General features: G+C 48.1%; 1 protein-coding gene across 1 annotated transcript in view; it reads left to right on the plus strand.

Moving 5' to 3' along the window:
• The window catches only part of LOC140411538 (kelch domain-containing protein 3-like), a 352,235-nt gene that overhangs the window by 20,614 nt on the left and 311,557 nt on the right, over positions 1-20,064 (plus strand). The window contains exon 2 of the mRNA XM_072500626.1: positions 19,632-19,872. Coding sequence (XP_072356727.1) covers positions 19,719-19,872 — 154 coding nt within the window. The 5' untranslated portion in view covers positions 19,632-19,718. The remainder of the gene's footprint in view (positions 1-19,631; positions 19,873-20,064) is intronic.

Genomic DNA, 20,064 nt, shown 5'->3' on the forward strand with positions numbered 1-20,064 from the left:
TTCCCATCATGTCAATACATGCAGTGTCCCTCTTCCCATCATGTCAATACATGCAGTGTCCCTCTTCCCATCATGTCAATACATGCAGTATCCCTCTTCCCATCATGTCAATACATGCAGTCTCCCTCTTCCCATCATGTCAATACATGCAGTGTCCCTCTTCCCATCATGTCAATACATGCAGTGTCCCTCTTCCCATCATGTCAATACATGCAGTGTCCCTCTTCCCATCATGTCAATACATGCAGTGTCCCTCTTCCCATCATGTCAATACATGCAGTGTCCCTCTTCCCATCATGTCAATACATGCAGTATCCCTCTTCCCATCATGCCAATACATGCAGTGTCCCTCTTCCCATCATGTCAATACATGCAGTGTCCCTCTGTTCCCATCATGTCAATACATGCAGTGTCCCTCTTCCCATCATGTCAATACATGCAGTGTCCCTCTTCCCATCATGCCAATACATGCAGTGTCCCTCTTCCCATCATGCCAATACATGCAGTGTCCCTCTGTTCCCATCATGCCAATACATGCAGTGTCCCTCTTCCCATCATGTCAATACATGCAGTGTCCCTCTTCCCATCATGCCAATACATGCAGTGTCCCTCTTCCCATCATGCCAATACATGCAGTATCCCTCTTCCCATCATGTCAATACATGCAGTGTCCCTCTTCCCATCATGCCAATACATGCAGTATCCCTCTTCCCATCATGTCAATACATGCAGTGTCCCTCTTCCCATCATGTCAATACATGCAGTGTCCCTCTTCCCATCATGTCAATACATGCAGTGTCCCTCTGTTCCCATCATGTCAATACATGCAGTGTCCCTCTGTTCCCATCATGTCAATACATGCAGTGTCCCTCTTCCCATCATGTCAATACATGCAGTCTCCCTCTTCCCATCATGTCAATACATGCAGTGTCCCTCTGTTCCCATCATGCCAATACATGCAGTGTCCCTCTTCCCATCATGTCAATACATGCAGTATCCCTCTTCCCATCATGTCAATACATGCAGTCTCCCTCTTCCCATCATGTCAATACATGCAGTGTCCCTCTGTTCCCATCATGTCAATACATGCAGTGTCCCTCTTCCCATCATGTCAATACATGCAGTATCCCTCTTCCCATCATGTCAATACATGCAGTCTCCCTCTTCCCATCATGTCAATACATGCAGTGTCCCTCTGTTCCCATCATGCCAATACATGCAGTGTCCCTCTTCCCATCATGTCAATACATGCAGTGTCCCTCTTCCCATCATGCCAATACATGCAGTATCCCTCTTCCCATCATGTCAATACATGCAGTGTCCCTCTTCCCATCATGTCAATACATGCAGTGTCCCTCTTCCCATCATGTCAATACATGCAGTATCCCTCTTCCCATCATGTCAATACATGCAGTGTCCCTCTTCCCATCATGTCAATACATGCAGTGTCCCTCTTCCCATCATGCCAATACATGCAGTCTCCCTCTTCCCATCATGTCAATACATGCAGTGTCCCTCTTCCCATCATGCCAATACATGCAGTGTCCCTCTTCCCATCATGTCAATACATGCAGTGTCCCTCTTCCCATCATGTCAATACATGCAGTGTCCCTCTTCCCATCATGTCAATACATGCAGTGTCCCTCTGTTCCCATCATGTCAATACATGCAGTGTCCCTCTTCCCATCATGTCAATACATGCAGTGTCCCTCTGTTCCCATCATGCCAATACATGCAGTGTCCCTCTTCCCATCATGCCAACACATGCAGTGTCCCTGGGTGTCCCTGTCAATACATGCAGTGTCCCTCTTCCCATCATGTCAATACATGCAGTGTCCCTCTGTTCCCATCATGTCAATACATGCAGTGTCCCTCTTCCCATCATGTCAATACATGCAGTGTCCCTCTTCCCATCATGCCAATACATGCAGTCTCCCTCTTCCCATCATGTCAATACATGCAGTGTCCCTCTGTTCCCATCATGCCAATACATGCAGTGTCCCTCTTCCCATCATGCCAATACATGCAGTCTCCCTCTTCCCATCATGTCAATACATGCAGTGTCCCTCTGTTCCCATCATGTCAGTACATGCAGTGTCCCTGGGTGTCCCTGTCAATACATGCAGTGTCCCTCTTCCCATCATGTCAATACATGCAGTGTCCCTCTTCCCATCATGTCAATACATGCAGTGTCCCTCTTCCCATCATGTCAATACATGCAGTGTCCCTCTGTTCCCATCATGTCAATACATGCAGTGTCCCTCTTCCCATCATGTCAATACATGCAGTGTCCCTCTGTTCCCATCATGCCAATACATGCAGTGTCCCTCTTCCCATCATGCCAATACATGCAGTCTCCCTCTTCCCATCATGCCAATACATGCAGTGTCCCTCTTCCCATCATGTCAATACATGCAGTGTCCCTCTGTTCCCATCATGCCAATACATGCAGTGTCCCTCTTCCCATCATGCCAATACATGCAGTCTCCCTCTTCCCATCATGTCAATACATGCAGTGTCCCTCTGTTCCCATCATGCCAATACATGCAGTATCCCTCTGTTCCCATCATGTCAATACATGCAGTGTCCCTCTTCCCATCATGCCAATACATGCAGTGTCCCTCTTCCCGTCATGCCAATACATGCAGTGTCCCTCTTCCCATCACGTCAATACATGCAGTGTCCCTCTTCCCATCATGTCAGTACATGCAGTGTCCCTCTTCCCATCATGTCAATACATGCAGTATCCCTCTTCCCATCATGTCAATACATGCAGTGTCCCTCTTCCCATCATGTCAATACATGCAGTGTCCCTCTTCCCATCATGTCAATACATGCAGTGTCCCTCTTCCCATCATGTCAATACATGCAGTATCCCTCTTCCCATCATGTCAATACATGCAGTATCCCTCTTCCCATCATGTCAATACATGCAGTATCCCTCTTCCCATCATGTCAATACATGCAGTATCCCTCTTCCCATCATGTCAATACATGCAGTGTCCCTCTTCCCATCATGCCAATACATGCAGTGTCCCTCTTCCCATCATGTCAATACATGCAGTGTCCCTCTTCCCATCATGTCAATACATGCAGTGTCCCTCTTCCCATCATGCCAATACATGCAGTGTCCCTCTTCCCGTCATGTCAATACATGCAGCGTCCCTCTTCCCATCATGCCAATACATGCAGTGTCCCTCTTCCCGTCATGTCAATACATGCAGCGTCCCTCTTCCCATCATGTCAATACATGCAGTCTCCCTCTTCCCATCATGTCAGTACATGCAGTATCCCTCTTCCCATCATGTCAATACATGCAGTGTCCCTCTTCCCATCATGTCAATACATGCAGTGTCCCTCTTCCCATCATGCCAATACATGCAGTGTCCCTCTTCCCGTCATGTCAATACATGCAGTGTCCCTCTTCCCATCATGTCAATACATGCAGTATCCCTCTTCCCATCATGTCAATACATGCAGTGTCCCTCTTCCCATCATGTCAATACATGCAGTGTCCCTCTTCCCATCATGTCAATACATGCAGTATCCCTCTTCCCATCATGTCAATACATGCAGTGTCCCTCTTCCCATCATGTCAATACATGCAGTGTCCCTCTTCCCATCATGTCAATACATGCAGTGTCCCTCTTCCCATCATGTCAATACATGCAGTATCCCTCTTCCCATCATGTCAATACATGCAGTGTCCCTCTTCCCATCATGTCAATACATGCAGTGTCCCTCTTCCCATCATGCCAATACATGCAGTGTCCCTCTTCCCGTCATGTCAATACATGCAGCGTCCCTCTTCCCATCATGCCAATACATGCAGTGTCCCTCTTCCCGTCATGTCAATACATGCAGCGTCCCTCTTCCCATCATGTCAATACATGCAGTCTCCCTCTTCCCATCATGTCAGTACATGCAGTATCCCTCTTCCCATCATGTCAATACATGCAGTGTCCCTCTTCCCATCATGTCAATACATGCAGTGTCCCTCTTCCCATCATGCCAATACATGCAGTGTCCCTCTTCCCGTCATGTCAATACATGCAGCGTCCCTCTTCCCATCATGTCAATACATGCAGTCTCCCTCTTCCCATCATGTCAGTACATGCAGTATCCCTCTTCCCATCATGTCAATACATGCAGCGTCCCTCTTCCCATCATGTCAATACATGCAGTGTCCCTCTTCCCATCATGTCAATACATGCAGTGTCCCTCTTCCCATCATGCCAATACATGCAGTGTCCCTCTTCCCATCATGTCAATACATGCAGTGTCCCTCTTCCCATCATGTCAATACATGCAGTGTCCCTCTGTTCCCATCATGTCAATACATGCAGTGTCCCTCTTCCCATCATGTCAATACATGCAGTATCCCTCTTCCCATCATGCCAATACATGCAGTGTCCCTCTTCCCATCATGTCAATACATGCAGTGTCCCTCTTCCCATCATGTCAATACATGCAGTGTCCCTCTTCCCATCATGCCAATACATGCAGTGTCCCTCTTCCCATCATGTCAATACATGCAGTGTCCCTCTTCCCATCATGTCAATACATGCAGTATCCCTCTTCCCATCATGCCAATACATGCAGTGTCCCTCTTCCCATCATGTCAATACATGCAGTGTCCCTCTTCCCATCATGTCAATACATGCAGTGTCCCTCTTCCCATCATGCCAATACATGCAGTGTCCCTCTTCCCATCATGTCAATACATGCAGTGTCCCTCTTCCCATCATGCCAATACATGCAGTGTCCCTCTTCCCATCATGTCAATACATGCAGTCTCCCTCTTCCCATCATGTCAATACATGCAGTGTCCCTCTTCCCATCATGTCAATACATGCAGTGTCCCTCTTCCCATAATGTCAGTATATGCAGTATCCCTCTTCCCATCATATCAATACATGCAGTGTCCCTCTGTTCCCATCATGCCAATACATGCAGTATCCCTCTTCCCATCATGTCAATACATGCAGTGTCCCTCTTCCCATCATGTCAATACATGCAGTCTCCCTCTTCCCATCATGTCAATACATGCAGTGTCCCTCTTCCCATCATGTCAGTACATGCAGTGTCCCTCTTCCCATCATGTCAGTACATGCAGTGTCCCTCTTCCCATCATGTCAATACATGCAGTCTCCCTCTTCCCATCATGTCAATACATGCAGTGTCCCTCTTCCCATCATGTCAGTACATGCAGTGTCCCTCTTCCCATCATGTCAATACATGCAGTCTCCCTCTTCCCATCATGTCAATACATGCAGTGTCCCTCTTCCCATCATGTCAATACATGCAGTATCCCTCTTCCCATCATGTCAATACATGCAGTCTCCCTCTTCCCATCATGTCAATACATGCAGTGTCCCTCTTCCCATCATGTCAGTATATGCAGTATCCCTCTTCCCATCATGTCAATACATGCAGTGTCCCTCTTCCCATCATGTCAATACATGCAGTCTCCCTCTTCCCATCATGTCAATACATGCAGTGTCCCTCTTCCCATCATGTCAGTATATGCAGTATCCCTCTTCCCATCATGCCAATACATGCAGTGTCCCTCTTCCCATCATGTCAATACATGCAGTGTCCCTCTTCCCATCATGCCAATACATGCAGTGTCCCTCTTCCCATCATGTAAATACATGCAGTGTCCCTCTTCCCATCATGTCAATACATGCAGTATCCCTCTTCCCATCATGTCAATACATGCAGTATCCCTCTTCCCATCATGTCAATACATGCAGTATCCCTCTTCCCATCATGTCAATACATGCAGTATCCCTCTTCCCATCATGTCAGTACATGCAGTGTCCCTCTTCCCATCATGTCAATACATGCAGTCTCCCTCTTCCCATCATGTCAATACATGCAGTGTCCCTCTTCCCATCATGTCAATACATGCAGTGTCCCTCTTCCCATCATGTCAATACATGCAGTGTCCCTCTTCCCATCATGCCAATACATGCAGTGTCCCTCTTCCCATCATGTCAATACATGCAGTGTCCCTCTTCCCGTCATGTCAATACATGCAGTGTCCCTCTTCCCATCATGTCAATACATGCAGTGTCCCTCTTCCCATCATGTCAATACATGCAGTGTCCCTCTTCCCATCATGTCAATACATGCAGTGTCCCTCTTCCCATCATGTCAATACATGCAGTGTCCCTCTTCCCATCATGTCAATACATGCAGTGTCCCTCTTCCCATCATGTCAATACATGCAGTATCCCTCTTCCCATCATGCCAATACATGCAGTGTCCCTCTTCCCATCATGTCAATACATGCAGTGTCCCTCTTCCCATCATGTCAATACATGCAGTGTCCCTCTTCCCATCATGTCAATACATGCAGTGTCCCTCTTCCCACCATGTCAATACATGCAGTCTCCCTCTTCCCATCATGCCAATACATGCAGTGTCCCTCTTCCCATCATGTCAATACATGCAGTGTCCCTCTTCCCATCATGTCAATACATGCAGTGTCCCTCTTCCCATCATGTCAATACATGCAGTGTCCCTCTTCCCATCATGTCAATACATGCAGTATCCCTCTTCCCATCATGTCAATACATGCAGTGTCCCTCTTCCCATCATGTCAATACATGCAGTATCCCTCTTCCCATCATGCCAATACATGCAGTGTCCCTCTTCCCATCATGTCAATACATGCAGTGTCCCTCTTCCCATCATGTCAATACATGCAGTATCCCTCTTCCCATCATGCCAATACATGCAGTGTCCCTCTTCCCATCATGTCAATACATGCAGTGTCCCTCTTCCCATCATGTCAATACATGCAGTGTCCCTCTTCCCATCATGTCAATACATGCAGTGTCCCTCTTCCCATCATGTCAATACATGCAGTGTCCCTCTTCCCATCATGTCAATACATGCAGTGTCCCTCTTCCCATCATGTCAATACATGCAGTGTCCCTCTTCCCATCATGTCAATACATGCAGTCTCCCTCTTCCCATCATGTCAATACATGCAGTGTCCCTCTTCCCATCATGTCAATACATGCAGTCTCCCTCTTCCCATCATGTCAATACATGCAGTGTCCCTCTTCCCATCATGTCAATACATGCAGTCTCCCTCTTCCCATCATGTCAATACATGCAGTGTCCCTCTTCCCATCATGCCAATACATGCAGTGTCCCTCTTCCCATCATGTCAATACATGCAGTGTCCCTCTTCCCATCATGTCAATACATGCAGTGTCCCTCTGGTCCCATCATGTCAATACATGCAGTGTCCCTCTTCCCATCATGTCAATACATGCAGTATCCCTCTTCCCATCATGTCAATACATGCAGTATCCCTCTTCCCATCATGTCAATACATGCAGTCTCCCTCTTCCCATCATGTCAATACATGCAGTGTCCCTCTTCCCATCATGTCAATACATGCAGTGTCCCTCTTCCCATCATGTCAATACATGCAGTGTCCCTCTTCCCATCATGTCAATACATGCAGTATCCCTCTTCCCATCATGCCAATACATGCAGTATCCCTCTTCCCATCATGTCAATACATGCAGTCTCCCTCTTCCCACCATGTCAATACATGCAGTGTCCCTCTTCCCATCATGTCAATACATGCAGTGTCCCTCTTCCCATCATGTCAATACATGCAGTATCCCTCTTCCCATCATGCCAATACATGCAGTGTCCCTCTTCCCATCATGTCAATACATGCAGTGTCCCTCTTCCCATCATGTCAATACATGCAGTATCCCTCTTCCCATCATGTCAATACATGCAGTGTCCCTCTTCCCATCACGTCAATACATGCAGTGTCCCTCTGTTCCCATCATGCCAATACATGCAGTGTCCCTCTGTTCCCATCATGCCAATACATGCAGTGTCCCTCTTCCCATCATGTCAATACATGCAGCGTCCCTCTTCCCATCATGTCAATACATGCAGTATCCCTCTTCCCATCATGTCAATACATGCAGTGTCCCTCTTCCCATCATGTCAATACATGCAGCGTCCCTCTTCCCATCATGTCAATACATGCAGTATCCCTCTTCCCATCATGTCAATACATGCAGTGTCCCTCTTCCCATCATGTCAATACATGCAGTGTCCCTCTGTTCCCTTCATGTCAATACATGCAGTGTCCCTCTGTTCCCATCATGCCAATACATGCAGTGTCCCTCTTCCCATCATGCCAATACATGCAGTGTCCCTCTTCCCATCATGCCAATACATGCAGTGTCCCTCTTCCCATCATGTCAGTATATGCAGTATCCCTCTTCCCATCATGTCAATACATGCAGCGTCCCTCTGTTCCCATCATGTCAATACATGCAGTGTCCCTCTTCCCATCATGTCAATACATGCAGTGTCCCTCTTCCCATCATGTCAATACATGCAGTGTCCCTCTTCCCATCATGTCAGTACATGCAGTGTCCCTCTTCCCATCATGTCAATACATGCAGTGTCCCTCTGTTCCCATCATGCCAATACATGCAGTGTCCCTCTTCCCATCATGTCAATACATGCAGTGTCCCTCTTCCCATCATGTCAATACATGCAGTGTCCCTCTGTTCCCATCATGCCAATACATGCAGTGTCCCTCTTCCCATCATGTCAATACATGCAGTGTCCCTCTTCCCATCATGTCAATACATGCAGTGTCCCTGTTCCCATCATGCCAATACATGCAGTGTCCCTCTTCCCATCATGCCAATACATGCAGTGTCCCTCTTCCCATCATGTCAATACATGCAGTGTCCCTCTGTTCCCATCATGCCAATACATGCAGTGTCCCTCTTCCCATCATGCCAATACATGCAGTGTCCCTCTTCCCGTCATGTCAATACATGCAGTGTCCCTCTTCCCATCATGTCAATACATGCAGTCTCCCTCTTCCCATCATGTCAATACATGCAGTGTCCCTCTGTTCCCATCATGTCAATACATGCAGTGTCCCTCTTCCCATCATGCCAATACATGCAGTGTCCCTCTTCCCATCATGCCAATACATGCAGTGTCCCTCTGTTCCCATCATGCCAATACATGCAGTCTCCCTCTTCCCATCATGCCAATACATGCAGTATCCCTCTTCCCATCATGTCAATACATGCAGTATCCCTCTTCCCATCATGTCAGTACATGCAGTGTCCCTCTTCCCATCATGTCAGTACATGCAGTGTCCCTCTTCCCATCATGTCAATACATGCAGTGTCCCTCTTCCCATCATGTCAATACATGCAGTATCCCTCTTCCCATCATGTCAATACATGCAGTGTCCCTCTTCCCATCATGTCAATACATGCAGTGTCCCTCTTCCCATCATGCCAATACATGCAGTCTCCCTCTTCCCATCATGTCAATACATGCAGTCTCCCTCTTCCCATCATGTCAATACATGCAGTGTCCCTCTTCCCATCATGTCAATACATGCAGTCTCCCTCTTCCCATCATGTCAATACATGCAGTCTCCCTCTTCCCATCATGTCAATACATGCAGTGTCCCTCTTCCCATCATGCCAATACATGCAGTATCCCTCTTCCCATCATGTCAATACATGCAGTGTCCCTCTTCCCATCATGCCAATACATGCAGTGTCCCTCTTCCCGTCATGTCAATACATGCAGTGTCCCTCTTCCCATCATGTCAATACATGCAGTCTCCCTCTTCCCATCATGTCAATACATGCAGTGTCCCTCTGTTCCCATCATGTCAATACATGCAGTGTCCCTCTTCCCATCATGTCAATACATGCAGTGTCCCTCTTCCCATCATGTCAATACATGCAGTGTCCCTCTTCCCATCATGCCAATACATGCAGTGTCCCTCTTCCCATCATGCCAATACATGCAGTGTCCCTTTGTTCCCATCATGCCAATACATGCAGTCTCCCTCTTCCCATCATGCCAATACATGCAGTATCCCTCTTCCCATCATGTCAATACATGCAGTATCCCTCTTCCCATCATGTCAGTACATGCAGTGTCCCTCTTCCCATCATGTCAGTACATGCAGTGTCCCTCTTCCCATCATGTCAATACATGCAGTATCCCTCTTCCCATCATGCCAATACATGCAGTGTCCCTCTTCCCGTCATGCCAATACATGCAGTCTCCCTCTTCCCATCATGTCAATACATGCAGTGTCCCTCTTCCCATCATGTCAATACATGCAGTGTCCCTCTTCCCATCATGTCAATACATGCAGTCTCCCTCTTCCCATCATGTCAATACATGCAGTGTCCCTCTTCCCATCATGTCAATACATGCAGTCTCCCTCTTCCCATCATGTCAATACATGCAGTGTCCCTCTTCCCATCATGCCAATACATGCAGTATCCCTCTTCCCATCATGTCAATACATGCAGTGTCCCTCTTCCCATCATGTCAATACATGCAGTGTCCCTCTTCCCATCATGTCAATACATGCAGTGTCCCTCTTCCCATCATGTCAATACATGCAGTGTCCCTCTTCCCATCATGCCAATACATGCAGTGTCCCTCTTCCCATCATGCCAATACATGCAGTATCCCTCTTCCCATCATGTCAATACATGCAGTGTCCCTCTTCCCATCATGTCAATACATGCAGTATCCCTCTTCCCATCATGTCAGTACATGCAGTGTCCCTCTTCCCATCATGTCAGTACATGCAGTGTCCCTCTTCCCATCATGTCAATACATGCAGTATCCCTCTTCCCATCATGTCAATACATGCAGTCTCCCTCTTCCCATCATGTCAATACATGCAGTGTCCCTCTTCCCATCATGTCAATACATGCAGTGTCCCTCTTCCCATCATGTCAATACATGCAGTGTCCCTCTTCCCATCATGTCAGTACATGCAGTGTCCCTCTTCCCGTCATGTCAATACATGCAGTCTCCCTCTTCCCGTCATGTCAATACATGCAGTCTCCCTCTTCCCATCATGTCAATACATGCAGTCTCCCTCTTCCCATCATGTCAATACATGCAGTGTCCCTCTTCCCATCATGTCAATACATGCAGTCTCCCTCTTCCCATCATGTCAGTACATGCAGTGTCCCTCTTCCCATCATGTCAATACATGCAGTGTCCCTCTTCCCATCATGTCAATACATGCAGTCTCCCTCTTCCCATCATGTCAATACATGCAGTGTCCCTCTTCCCATCATGCCAATACATGCAGTATCCCTCTTCCCATCATGTCAATACATGCAGTCTCCCTCTTCCCATCATGTCAATACATGCAGTGTCCCTCTTCCCATCATGCCAATACATGCAGTGTCCCTCTTCCCATCATGTCAATACATGCAGTGTCCCTCTTCCCATCATGCCAATACATGCAGTGTCCCTCTTCCCATCATGCCAATACATGCAGTGTCCCTCTTCCCATCATGTCAATACATGCAGTATCCCTCTTCCCATCATGTCAGTACATGCAGTGTCCCTCTTCCCATCATGTCAGTACATGCAGTGTCCCTCTTCCCATCATGTCAGTACATGCAGTATCCCTCTTCCCATCATGTCAATACATGCAGTGTCCCTCTTCCCATCATGTCAATACATGCAGTATCCCTCTTCCCATCATGTCAGTACATGCAGTGTCCCTCTTCCCATCATGTCAGTACATGCAGTGTCCCTCTTCCCATCATGTCAATACATGCAGTATCCCTCTTCCCATCATGTCAATACATGCAGTATCCCTCTTCCCGTCATGTCAATACATGCAGTCTCCCTCTTCCCATCATGTCAGTACATGCAGTGTCCCTCTTCCCATCATGTCAATACATGCAGTGTCCCTCTTCCCATCATGTCAATACATGCAGTATCCCTCTTCCCATCATGTCAATACATGCAGTGTCCCTCTTCCCATCATGCCAATACATGCAGTATCCCTCTTCCCATCATGTCAATACATGCAGTGTCCCTCTTCCCATCATGTCAATACATGCAGTGTCCCTCTTCCCATCATGCCAATACATGCAGTGTCCCTCTTCCCATCATGCCAATACATGCAGTATCCCTCTTCCCATCATGTCAATACATGCAGCGTCCCTCTTCCCATCATATCAATACATGCAGTCTCCCTCTTCCCATCATGTCAATACATGCAGTGTCCCTCTTCCCATCATGCCAATACATGCAGTGTCCCTCTTCCCATCATGTAAATACATGCAGTGTCCCTCTTCCCATCATGTCAATACATGCAGTGTCCCTCTTCCCATCATGTCAATACATGCAGTATCCCTCTTCCCATCATGTCAGTACATGCAGTGTCCCTCTTCCCATCATGTCAATACATGCAGTGTCCCTCTTCCCATCATGCCAATACATGCAGTGTCCCTCTTCCCATCATGTAAATACATGCAGTCTCCCTCTTCCCATCATGTCAATACATGCAGTGTCCCTCTTCCCATCATGTCAATACATGCAGTATCCCTCTTCCCATCATGTCAATACATGCAGTGTCCCTCTTCCCATCACGTCAATACATGCAGTGTCCCTCTTCCCATCATGTCAATACATGCAGTCTCCCTCTTCCCATCATGTCAGTACATGCAGTGTCCCTCTTCCCATCATGTCAATACATGCAGTGTCCCTCTTCCCATCATGTCAGTACATGCAGTGTCCCTCTTCCCATCATGTCAATACATGCAGTGTCCCTCTTCCCATCATGTCAATACATGCAGTATCCCTCTTCCCATCATGTCAATACATGCAGTGTCCCTCTTCCCATCATGTCAATACATGCAGTGTCCCTCTTCCCATCATGTCAATACATGCAGTATCCCTCTTCCCATCATGTCAATACATGCAGTATCCCTCTTCCCATCACGTCAATACATGCAGTGTCCCTCTTCCCATCATGTCAGTACATGCAGTGTCCCTCTTCCCATCATGTCAATACATGCAGTGTCCCTCTTCCCATCATGTCAATACATGCAGTATCCCTCTTCCCATCATGTCAATACATGCAGTGTCCCTCTTCCCATCATGTCAATACATGCAGTGTCCCTCTGTTCCCATCATGTCAATACATGCTGTGTCCCTCTTCCCATCATGTCAATACATGCAGTGTCCCTCTTCCCGTCATGTCAATACATGCAGTGTCCCTCTTCCCATCATGTCAATACATGCAGTGTCCCTCTTCCCATCATGCCAATACATGCAGTGTCCCTCTTCCCATCATGTCAATACATGCAGTCTCCCTCTTCCCATCATGTCAATACATGCAGTGTCCCTCTTCCCATCATGTCAATACATGCAGTGTCCCTCTTCCCGTCATGTCAATACATGCAGTGTCCCTCTGTTCCCATCATGTCAGTACATGCAGTGTCCCTCTTCCCATCATGTCAATACATGCAGTATCCCTCTTCCCATCATGTCAATACATGCAGTGTCCCTCTTCCCATCATGCCAATACATGCAGTGTCCCTCTTCCCATCATGTCAATACATGCAGTATCCCTCTGTTCCCATCATGCCAATACATGCAGTATCCCTCTTCCCATCATGCCAATACATGCAGTGTCCCTCTTCCCATCATGTCAGTACATGCAGTGTCCCTCTTCCCATCATGTCAATACATGCAGTATCCCTCTTCCCATCATGTCAATACATGCAGTGTCCCTCTGTTCCCATCATGCCAATACATGCAGTGTCCCTCTTCCCATCATGCCAATACATGCAGTATCCCTCTTCCCATCATGTCAATACATGCAGTGTCCCTCTGTTCCCATCATGTCAGTACATGCAGTGTCCCTCTTCCCATCATGTCAATACATGCAGTATCCCTCTTCCCATCATGTCAATACATGCAGTGTCCCTCTTCCCATCATGCCAATACATGCAGTGTCCCTCTTCCCATCATGTCAATACATGCAGTCTCCCTCTTCCCATCATGTCAATACATGCAGTGTCCCTCTTCCCATCATGTCAGTATATGCAGTATCCCTCTTCCCATCATGCCAATACATGCAGTGTCCCTCTTCCCATCATGTCAATACATGCAGTGTCCCTCTTCCCATCATGTCAATACATGCAGTGTCCCTCTTCCCATCATGCCAATACATGCTGTGTCCTCTGTTCCCATCATGTCAATACATGCAGTGTCCCTCTTCCCATCATGTAAATACATGCAGTGTCCCTCTTCCCATCATGTAAATACATGCAGTATCCCTCTTCCCATCATGTCAATACATGCAGTATCCCTCTTCCCATCATGTCAGTATATGCAGTGTCCCTCTTCCCATCATGTCAATACATGCAGTGTCCCTCTTCCCATCATGTCAGTATATGCAGTGTCCCTCTTCCCATCATGTCAATACATGCAGTGTCCCTCTTCCCATCATGCCAATACATGCAGTGTCCCTCTTCCCATCATGTAAATACATGCAGTGTCCCTCTTCCCATCATGCCAATACATGCAGTGTCCCTCTTCCCATCATGTCAATACATGCAGTGTCCCTCTTCCCATCATGTCAATACATGCAGTGTCCCTCTTCCCATCATGTCAATACATGCAGTGTCCCTCTTCCCATCATGTCAATACATGCAGTGTCCCTCTTCCCATCATGCCAATACATGCAGTGTCCCTCTTCCCATCATGTAAATACATGCAGTGTCCCTCTTCCCATCATGCCAATACATGCAGTGTCCCTCTTCCCATCATGTCAATACATGCAGTGTCCCTCTTCCCATCATGTCAATACATGCAGTGTCCCTCTTCCCATCATGTCAATACATGCAGTCTCCCTCTTCCCATCATGTCAATACATGCAGTGTCCCTCTTCCCATCATGTAAATACATGCAGTGTCCCTCTTCCCATCATGTCAATACATGCAGTATCCCTCTGTTCCCATCATGCCAATACATGCAGTATCCCTCTTCCCATCATGTCAATACATGCAGTGTCCCCCTTCCCATCATGTAAATACATGCAGTGTCCCTCTTCCCATCATGTCAATACATGCAGTGTCCCTCTTCCCATCATGTCAATACATGCAGTGTCCCTCTTCCCATCATGTCAATACATGCAGTGTCCCTCTTCCCATCATGTCAATACATGCAGTGTCCCTCTTCCCATCATGCCAATACATGCAGTGTCCCTCTTCCCATCATGTCAATACATGCAGTGTCCCTCTTCCCATCATGTCAATACATGCAGTGTCCCTCTTCCCATCATGTCAATACATGCAGTGTCCCTCTTCCCATCATGTCAATACATGCAGTATCCCTCTGTTCCCATCATGCCAATACATGCAGTATCCCTCTTCCCATCATGTCAATACATGCAGTGTCCCCCTTCCCATCATGCCAATACATGCAGTGTCCCTCTTCCCATCATGCCAATACATGCAGTGTCCCTCTTCCCATCATGCCAATACATGCAGTGTCCCTCTTCCCATCATGTCAATACATGCAGTGTCCCTCTTCCCATCATGTCAATACATGCAGTGTCCCTCTTCCCATCATGTCAATACATGCAGTATCCCTCTGTTCCCATCATGCCAATACATGCAGTATCCCTCTTCCCATCATGTCAATACATGCAGTGTCCCCCTTCCCATCATGCCAATACATGCAGTGTCCCTCTTCCCATCATGTCAATACATGCAGTGTCCCTCTTCCCATCATGTCATTACATGCAGTATCCCTCTTCCCATCATGTCAATACATGCAGTGTCCCTCGTCCGATCATGTCAATACATGCAGTGTCCCTCTTCCCATCACGTCAATACATGCAGTGTCCCTCTTCCCATCATGTCAGTACATGCAGTGTCCCTCTTCCCATCATGTCAATACATGCAGTGTCCCTCTTCCCATCATGTCAGTACATGCAGTGTCCCTCTTCCCATCATGTCAATACATGCAGTGTCCCTCTTCCCATCATGTCAATACATGCAGTATCCCTCTTCCCATCATGTCAATACATGCAGTGTCCCTCTGTTCCCATCATGCCAATACATGCAGTGTCCCTCTTCCCATCATGTCAATACATGCAGTGTCCCTCTTCCCATCATGTCAATACATGCAGTGTCCCTCTTCCCATCATGTCAATACATGCAGTATCCCTCTTCCCATCATGTCAATACATGCAGTGTCCCTCTTCCCATCATGTCAATACATGCAGTGTCCCTCTTCCCATCATGTCAATACATGCAGTGTCCCTCTTCCCATCATGTCAATACATGCAGTGTCCCTCTTCCCATCATGTCAATACATGCAGTGTCCCTCTGTTCCCATCATGTCAATACATGCAGTGTCCCTCTTCCCATCATGTCAATACATGCAGTGTCCCTCTTCCCATCATGTCAATACATGCAGTGTCCCTCTTCCCATCATGTCAATACATGCAGTGTCCCTCTTCCCGTCATGTCAATACATGCAGTGTCCCTCTTCCCATCATGTCAATACATGCAGTATCCCTCTGTTCCCATCATGCCAATACATGCAGTGTCCCTCTTCCCATCATGTCAATACATGCAGTGTCCCTCTTCCCATCATGTCAATACATGCAGTGTCCCTCTTCCCATCATGTCAATACATGCAGTGTCCCTCTTCCCGTCATGTCAATACATGCAGTGTCCCTCTTCCCATCATGTCAATACATGCAGTGTCCCTCTTCCCATCATGCCAATACATGCAGTGTCCCTCTTCCCATCATGCCAATACATGCAGTATCCCTCTTCCCATCATGCCAATACATGCAGTGTCCCTCTTCCCATCATGTCAATACATGCAGTGTCCCTCTTCCCATCATGCCAATACATGCAGTGTCCCTCTTCCCATCATGTCAATACATGCAGTGTCCCTCTTCCCATCATGTCAATACATGCAGTATCCCTCTTCCCATCATGTCAATACATGCAGTGTCCCTCGTCCGATCATGTCAATACATGCAGTGTCCTCTGTTCCCATCATGTCAGTACATGCAGTGTCCTCTGTTCCCATCCTGCCAATACATGCAGTATCCCTCTTCCCATCATGCCAATACATGCAGTGTCCCTCTTCCCGTCATGTCAATACATGCAGTGTCCCTCTTCCCATCATGTCAATACATGCAGTATCCCTCTGTTCCCATCATGCCAATACATGCAGTGTCCCTCTTCCCATCATGTCAATACATGCAGTGTCCCTCTTCCCATCATGTCAATACATGCAGTGTCCCTCTTCCCATCATGTCAATACATGCAGTGTCCCTCTTCCCGTCATGTCAATACATGCAGTGTCCCTCTTCCCATCATGTCAATACATGCAGTGTCCCTCTTCCCATCATGCCAATACATGCAGTGTCCCTCTTCCCATCATGCCAATACATGCAGTATCCCTCTTCCCATCATGCCAATACATGCAGTGTCCCTCTTCCCATCATGTCAATACATGCAGTGTCCCTCTTCCCATCATGCCAATACATGCAGTGTCCCTCTTCCCATCATGTCAATACATGCAGTGTCCCTCTTCCCATCATGTCAATACATGCAGTATCCCTCTTCCCATCATGTCAATACATGCAGTGTCCCTCGTCCGATCATGTCAATACATGCAGTGTCCTCTGTTCCCATCATGTCAGTACATGCAGTGTCCTCTGTTCCCATCCTGCCAATACATGCAGTATCCCTCTGTTCCCATCTCCCTCGCTGCGGTTTCAACAGAACGAGACACTGGAATGAATTTTAAGAAGAAATACTGATGATGCTGGAACTCCGAAATAAAAATGGGAAAAGCTGGAATCGCTCACAGCAGCTGTGGAAATACTGCCTGCTCCTTTCTTACCACCAGAAAGAATGAAATGTCCCTGGTGTAGCCAGAGGCACATGTGTCCATTCGGAGCTGGGATTGACTGACAGTAACACGAGGGTTGTCTGCCCACGTCCTGTACAAGGCTGCCCACCTCCTCTTTGTGATGTGGCACCTTTATCTTCCATCTGAATAACTGCTGTGGACTGACGTGGTCTTGTGTTAACGTTAAATCAGAAAGATGCCATGCTCTCCTCGCGTACAGCCCGCTTCTCCCCCCCCCCCCCTGCAGAGGGGACCTTGATCCTTGTCCCTCCCCCACACTGCAGGGGGTCATGACCCCTCTGCCCATGCCCCACCCCCTCTGGGTGGGGCTGTGCTTCCTCAGCCCCTGCCCCTTCCCTCCCTCCGCCCCCCGCAGCGGGCTGTGATCCCCTGGCCGTCCTCCAGGTGATGGATGGGGCTGCCAGTACGGTGAGTTGTTCTGTGATAATGCCGCTGGGCTAGTATCTCAGTGGCTGCATAACGGCCAGAGACAAAAATTAAAACAGCACCGCACTTTGTGAATTGAACCCAGTTCCCTGGGAAGTCATCAGGTTGTCATGCCAACCCGTCTGCTTCTCTAATGTCCTCCAGGGAAGGAAATCTGCCGTCTTGGGGTTCATGTCCACAGATCTCTGAAGGTTGCCACTCAAGTGGATAGAGCCGTGAAGAAGGCCTATAGTGTGTCAGCGTTTATTAACAGGGGGCTTGAGTTTAAGAGCAGTGCGGTTATTCTGCAACTATACATGACCCTGGTGAGACCACATTTGGAGCATTGTGATGCAGGGCATTTAAATGGTCATTGGACAGACATATGGACAATAAGGGAATAGTGTAGATGGGCTTTAGAGTAGATTCACAGGTCGGCGCAACATCGAGGGCCGAAGGGCCTGTACTGCGCTGTAATGTTCTATGTTCTATGTTCTGGTCACCTCACTATAGGAAGGATGTGGAAGCATTGGAAAGGGTGCAAAGGAGATTTCCCAGGATGCTGCCTGGTTTGCAGGATAGGTCTTATGAGGAAAGGTTGAGGGAGTGAGGGCTTTTCTCTTTCGAACGGAGGAGGATGAGAGGCGACTTAATAGAGGTGTATAAGATAATGAGGGGGATAGATAGAGTGGACGTTCAGAGACTATTTCCTCGGGTGGATGTAGCTGTTACAAGGGGGCATAACTATAAGGTTCAGGGTGGGAGATATAGGAGGGATGTCCGAGGTAGGTTCTTTACTCAGAGAGTGGTTAGGGTGTGGAATGGACTGCCTGCTGTGATAATGGAGTCGGACACTTTAGGAACTTTCAAGCGGTTATTGGATAGGCACATGGAGCACACCAGAATGACAGGGAGTGGGATAGCTTGATCTTGGTTTTGGACAAAGCTCGGCACAACGTCGAGGGCGAAGGGCCTGTTCTGTGCTGTACTGTTCTATGTCCTTACCCGGTCTGGCCTACATGTGACTCCAGACACACAGCAGTTTGGCTGTGAACTGCCCTGTGAAATGGCTGAGCTGGACACACGGGTAATTAGGGAAGGGAAATAGATGGCCATATCCCCTGAATGAATGGATGACCCCCCAAACCAATCCTAATTCTAGTAGCTTACTGCCTCTGTAGCTGTCTCTCCGTCAGAGTGAGGGAGATGCGGTGTTCTGTGCTGCTCCGGAGTGTTGAGGCCAGGGATGAAGCGGTAGCTGAGGTTAGTGCGGGTTAGTTGGAACAACAAATAGAAATAAACGGACGTCCGTATGAGGGGACATTGGTGCTGAGGGAGCAGCGACAGTCTCGATTGGAGCGCGCGAGCCAGCCCTGGGAGTAGGCAGGAGTCAGGGGAGCCGCGTGTGGGATCTGGAGGAGTAACTTGTGTTCGTTGTCTCCCTCCAGCTGCGACTGGGATGAGCTGCGCCTGAGCGTGTGGTGCAGTCTGGCTGCGATGGTGCTCCTGACGAGGCTGGTGCCCAACTGAAGGGAATGTTGCGGTGGGCAGTGCATTTGGAAGGAGGTCCTCGGAGGGTGAACCATGCCGCTGTGGCCGTCGGACATAAAGTCTACTCCTTTGGCGGATATTGTTCTGGGGAGGATTATGAGACCCTTCGACAGATCGACGTGCACATTTTCAATGCAGGTAGGTACTAATAGAATAGAATAGAAGGTACCATAGAAAGCATCCTATCGGGCTGCATCACAGCCTGGTATGGCAACTGCTCGGCCCAGGGCCGCAAGAAACTTCAGAGAGTCGTGAACACCACCCAGTCCATCACACGAACCTGCCTCCCATCCATTGCCTCCATCTACACCTCCCGCTGCCTGGGGAAAG

The sequence above is a fragment of the Scyliorhinus torazame genome, chromosome 4 (assembly GCF_047496885.1).
Source record: "Scyliorhinus torazame isolate Kashiwa2021f chromosome 4, sScyTor2.1, whole genome shotgun sequence".
NCBI classification, from domain to species: domain Eukaryota; kingdom Metazoa; phylum Chordata; class Chondrichthyes; order Carcharhiniformes; family Scyliorhinidae; genus Scyliorhinus; species Scyliorhinus torazame.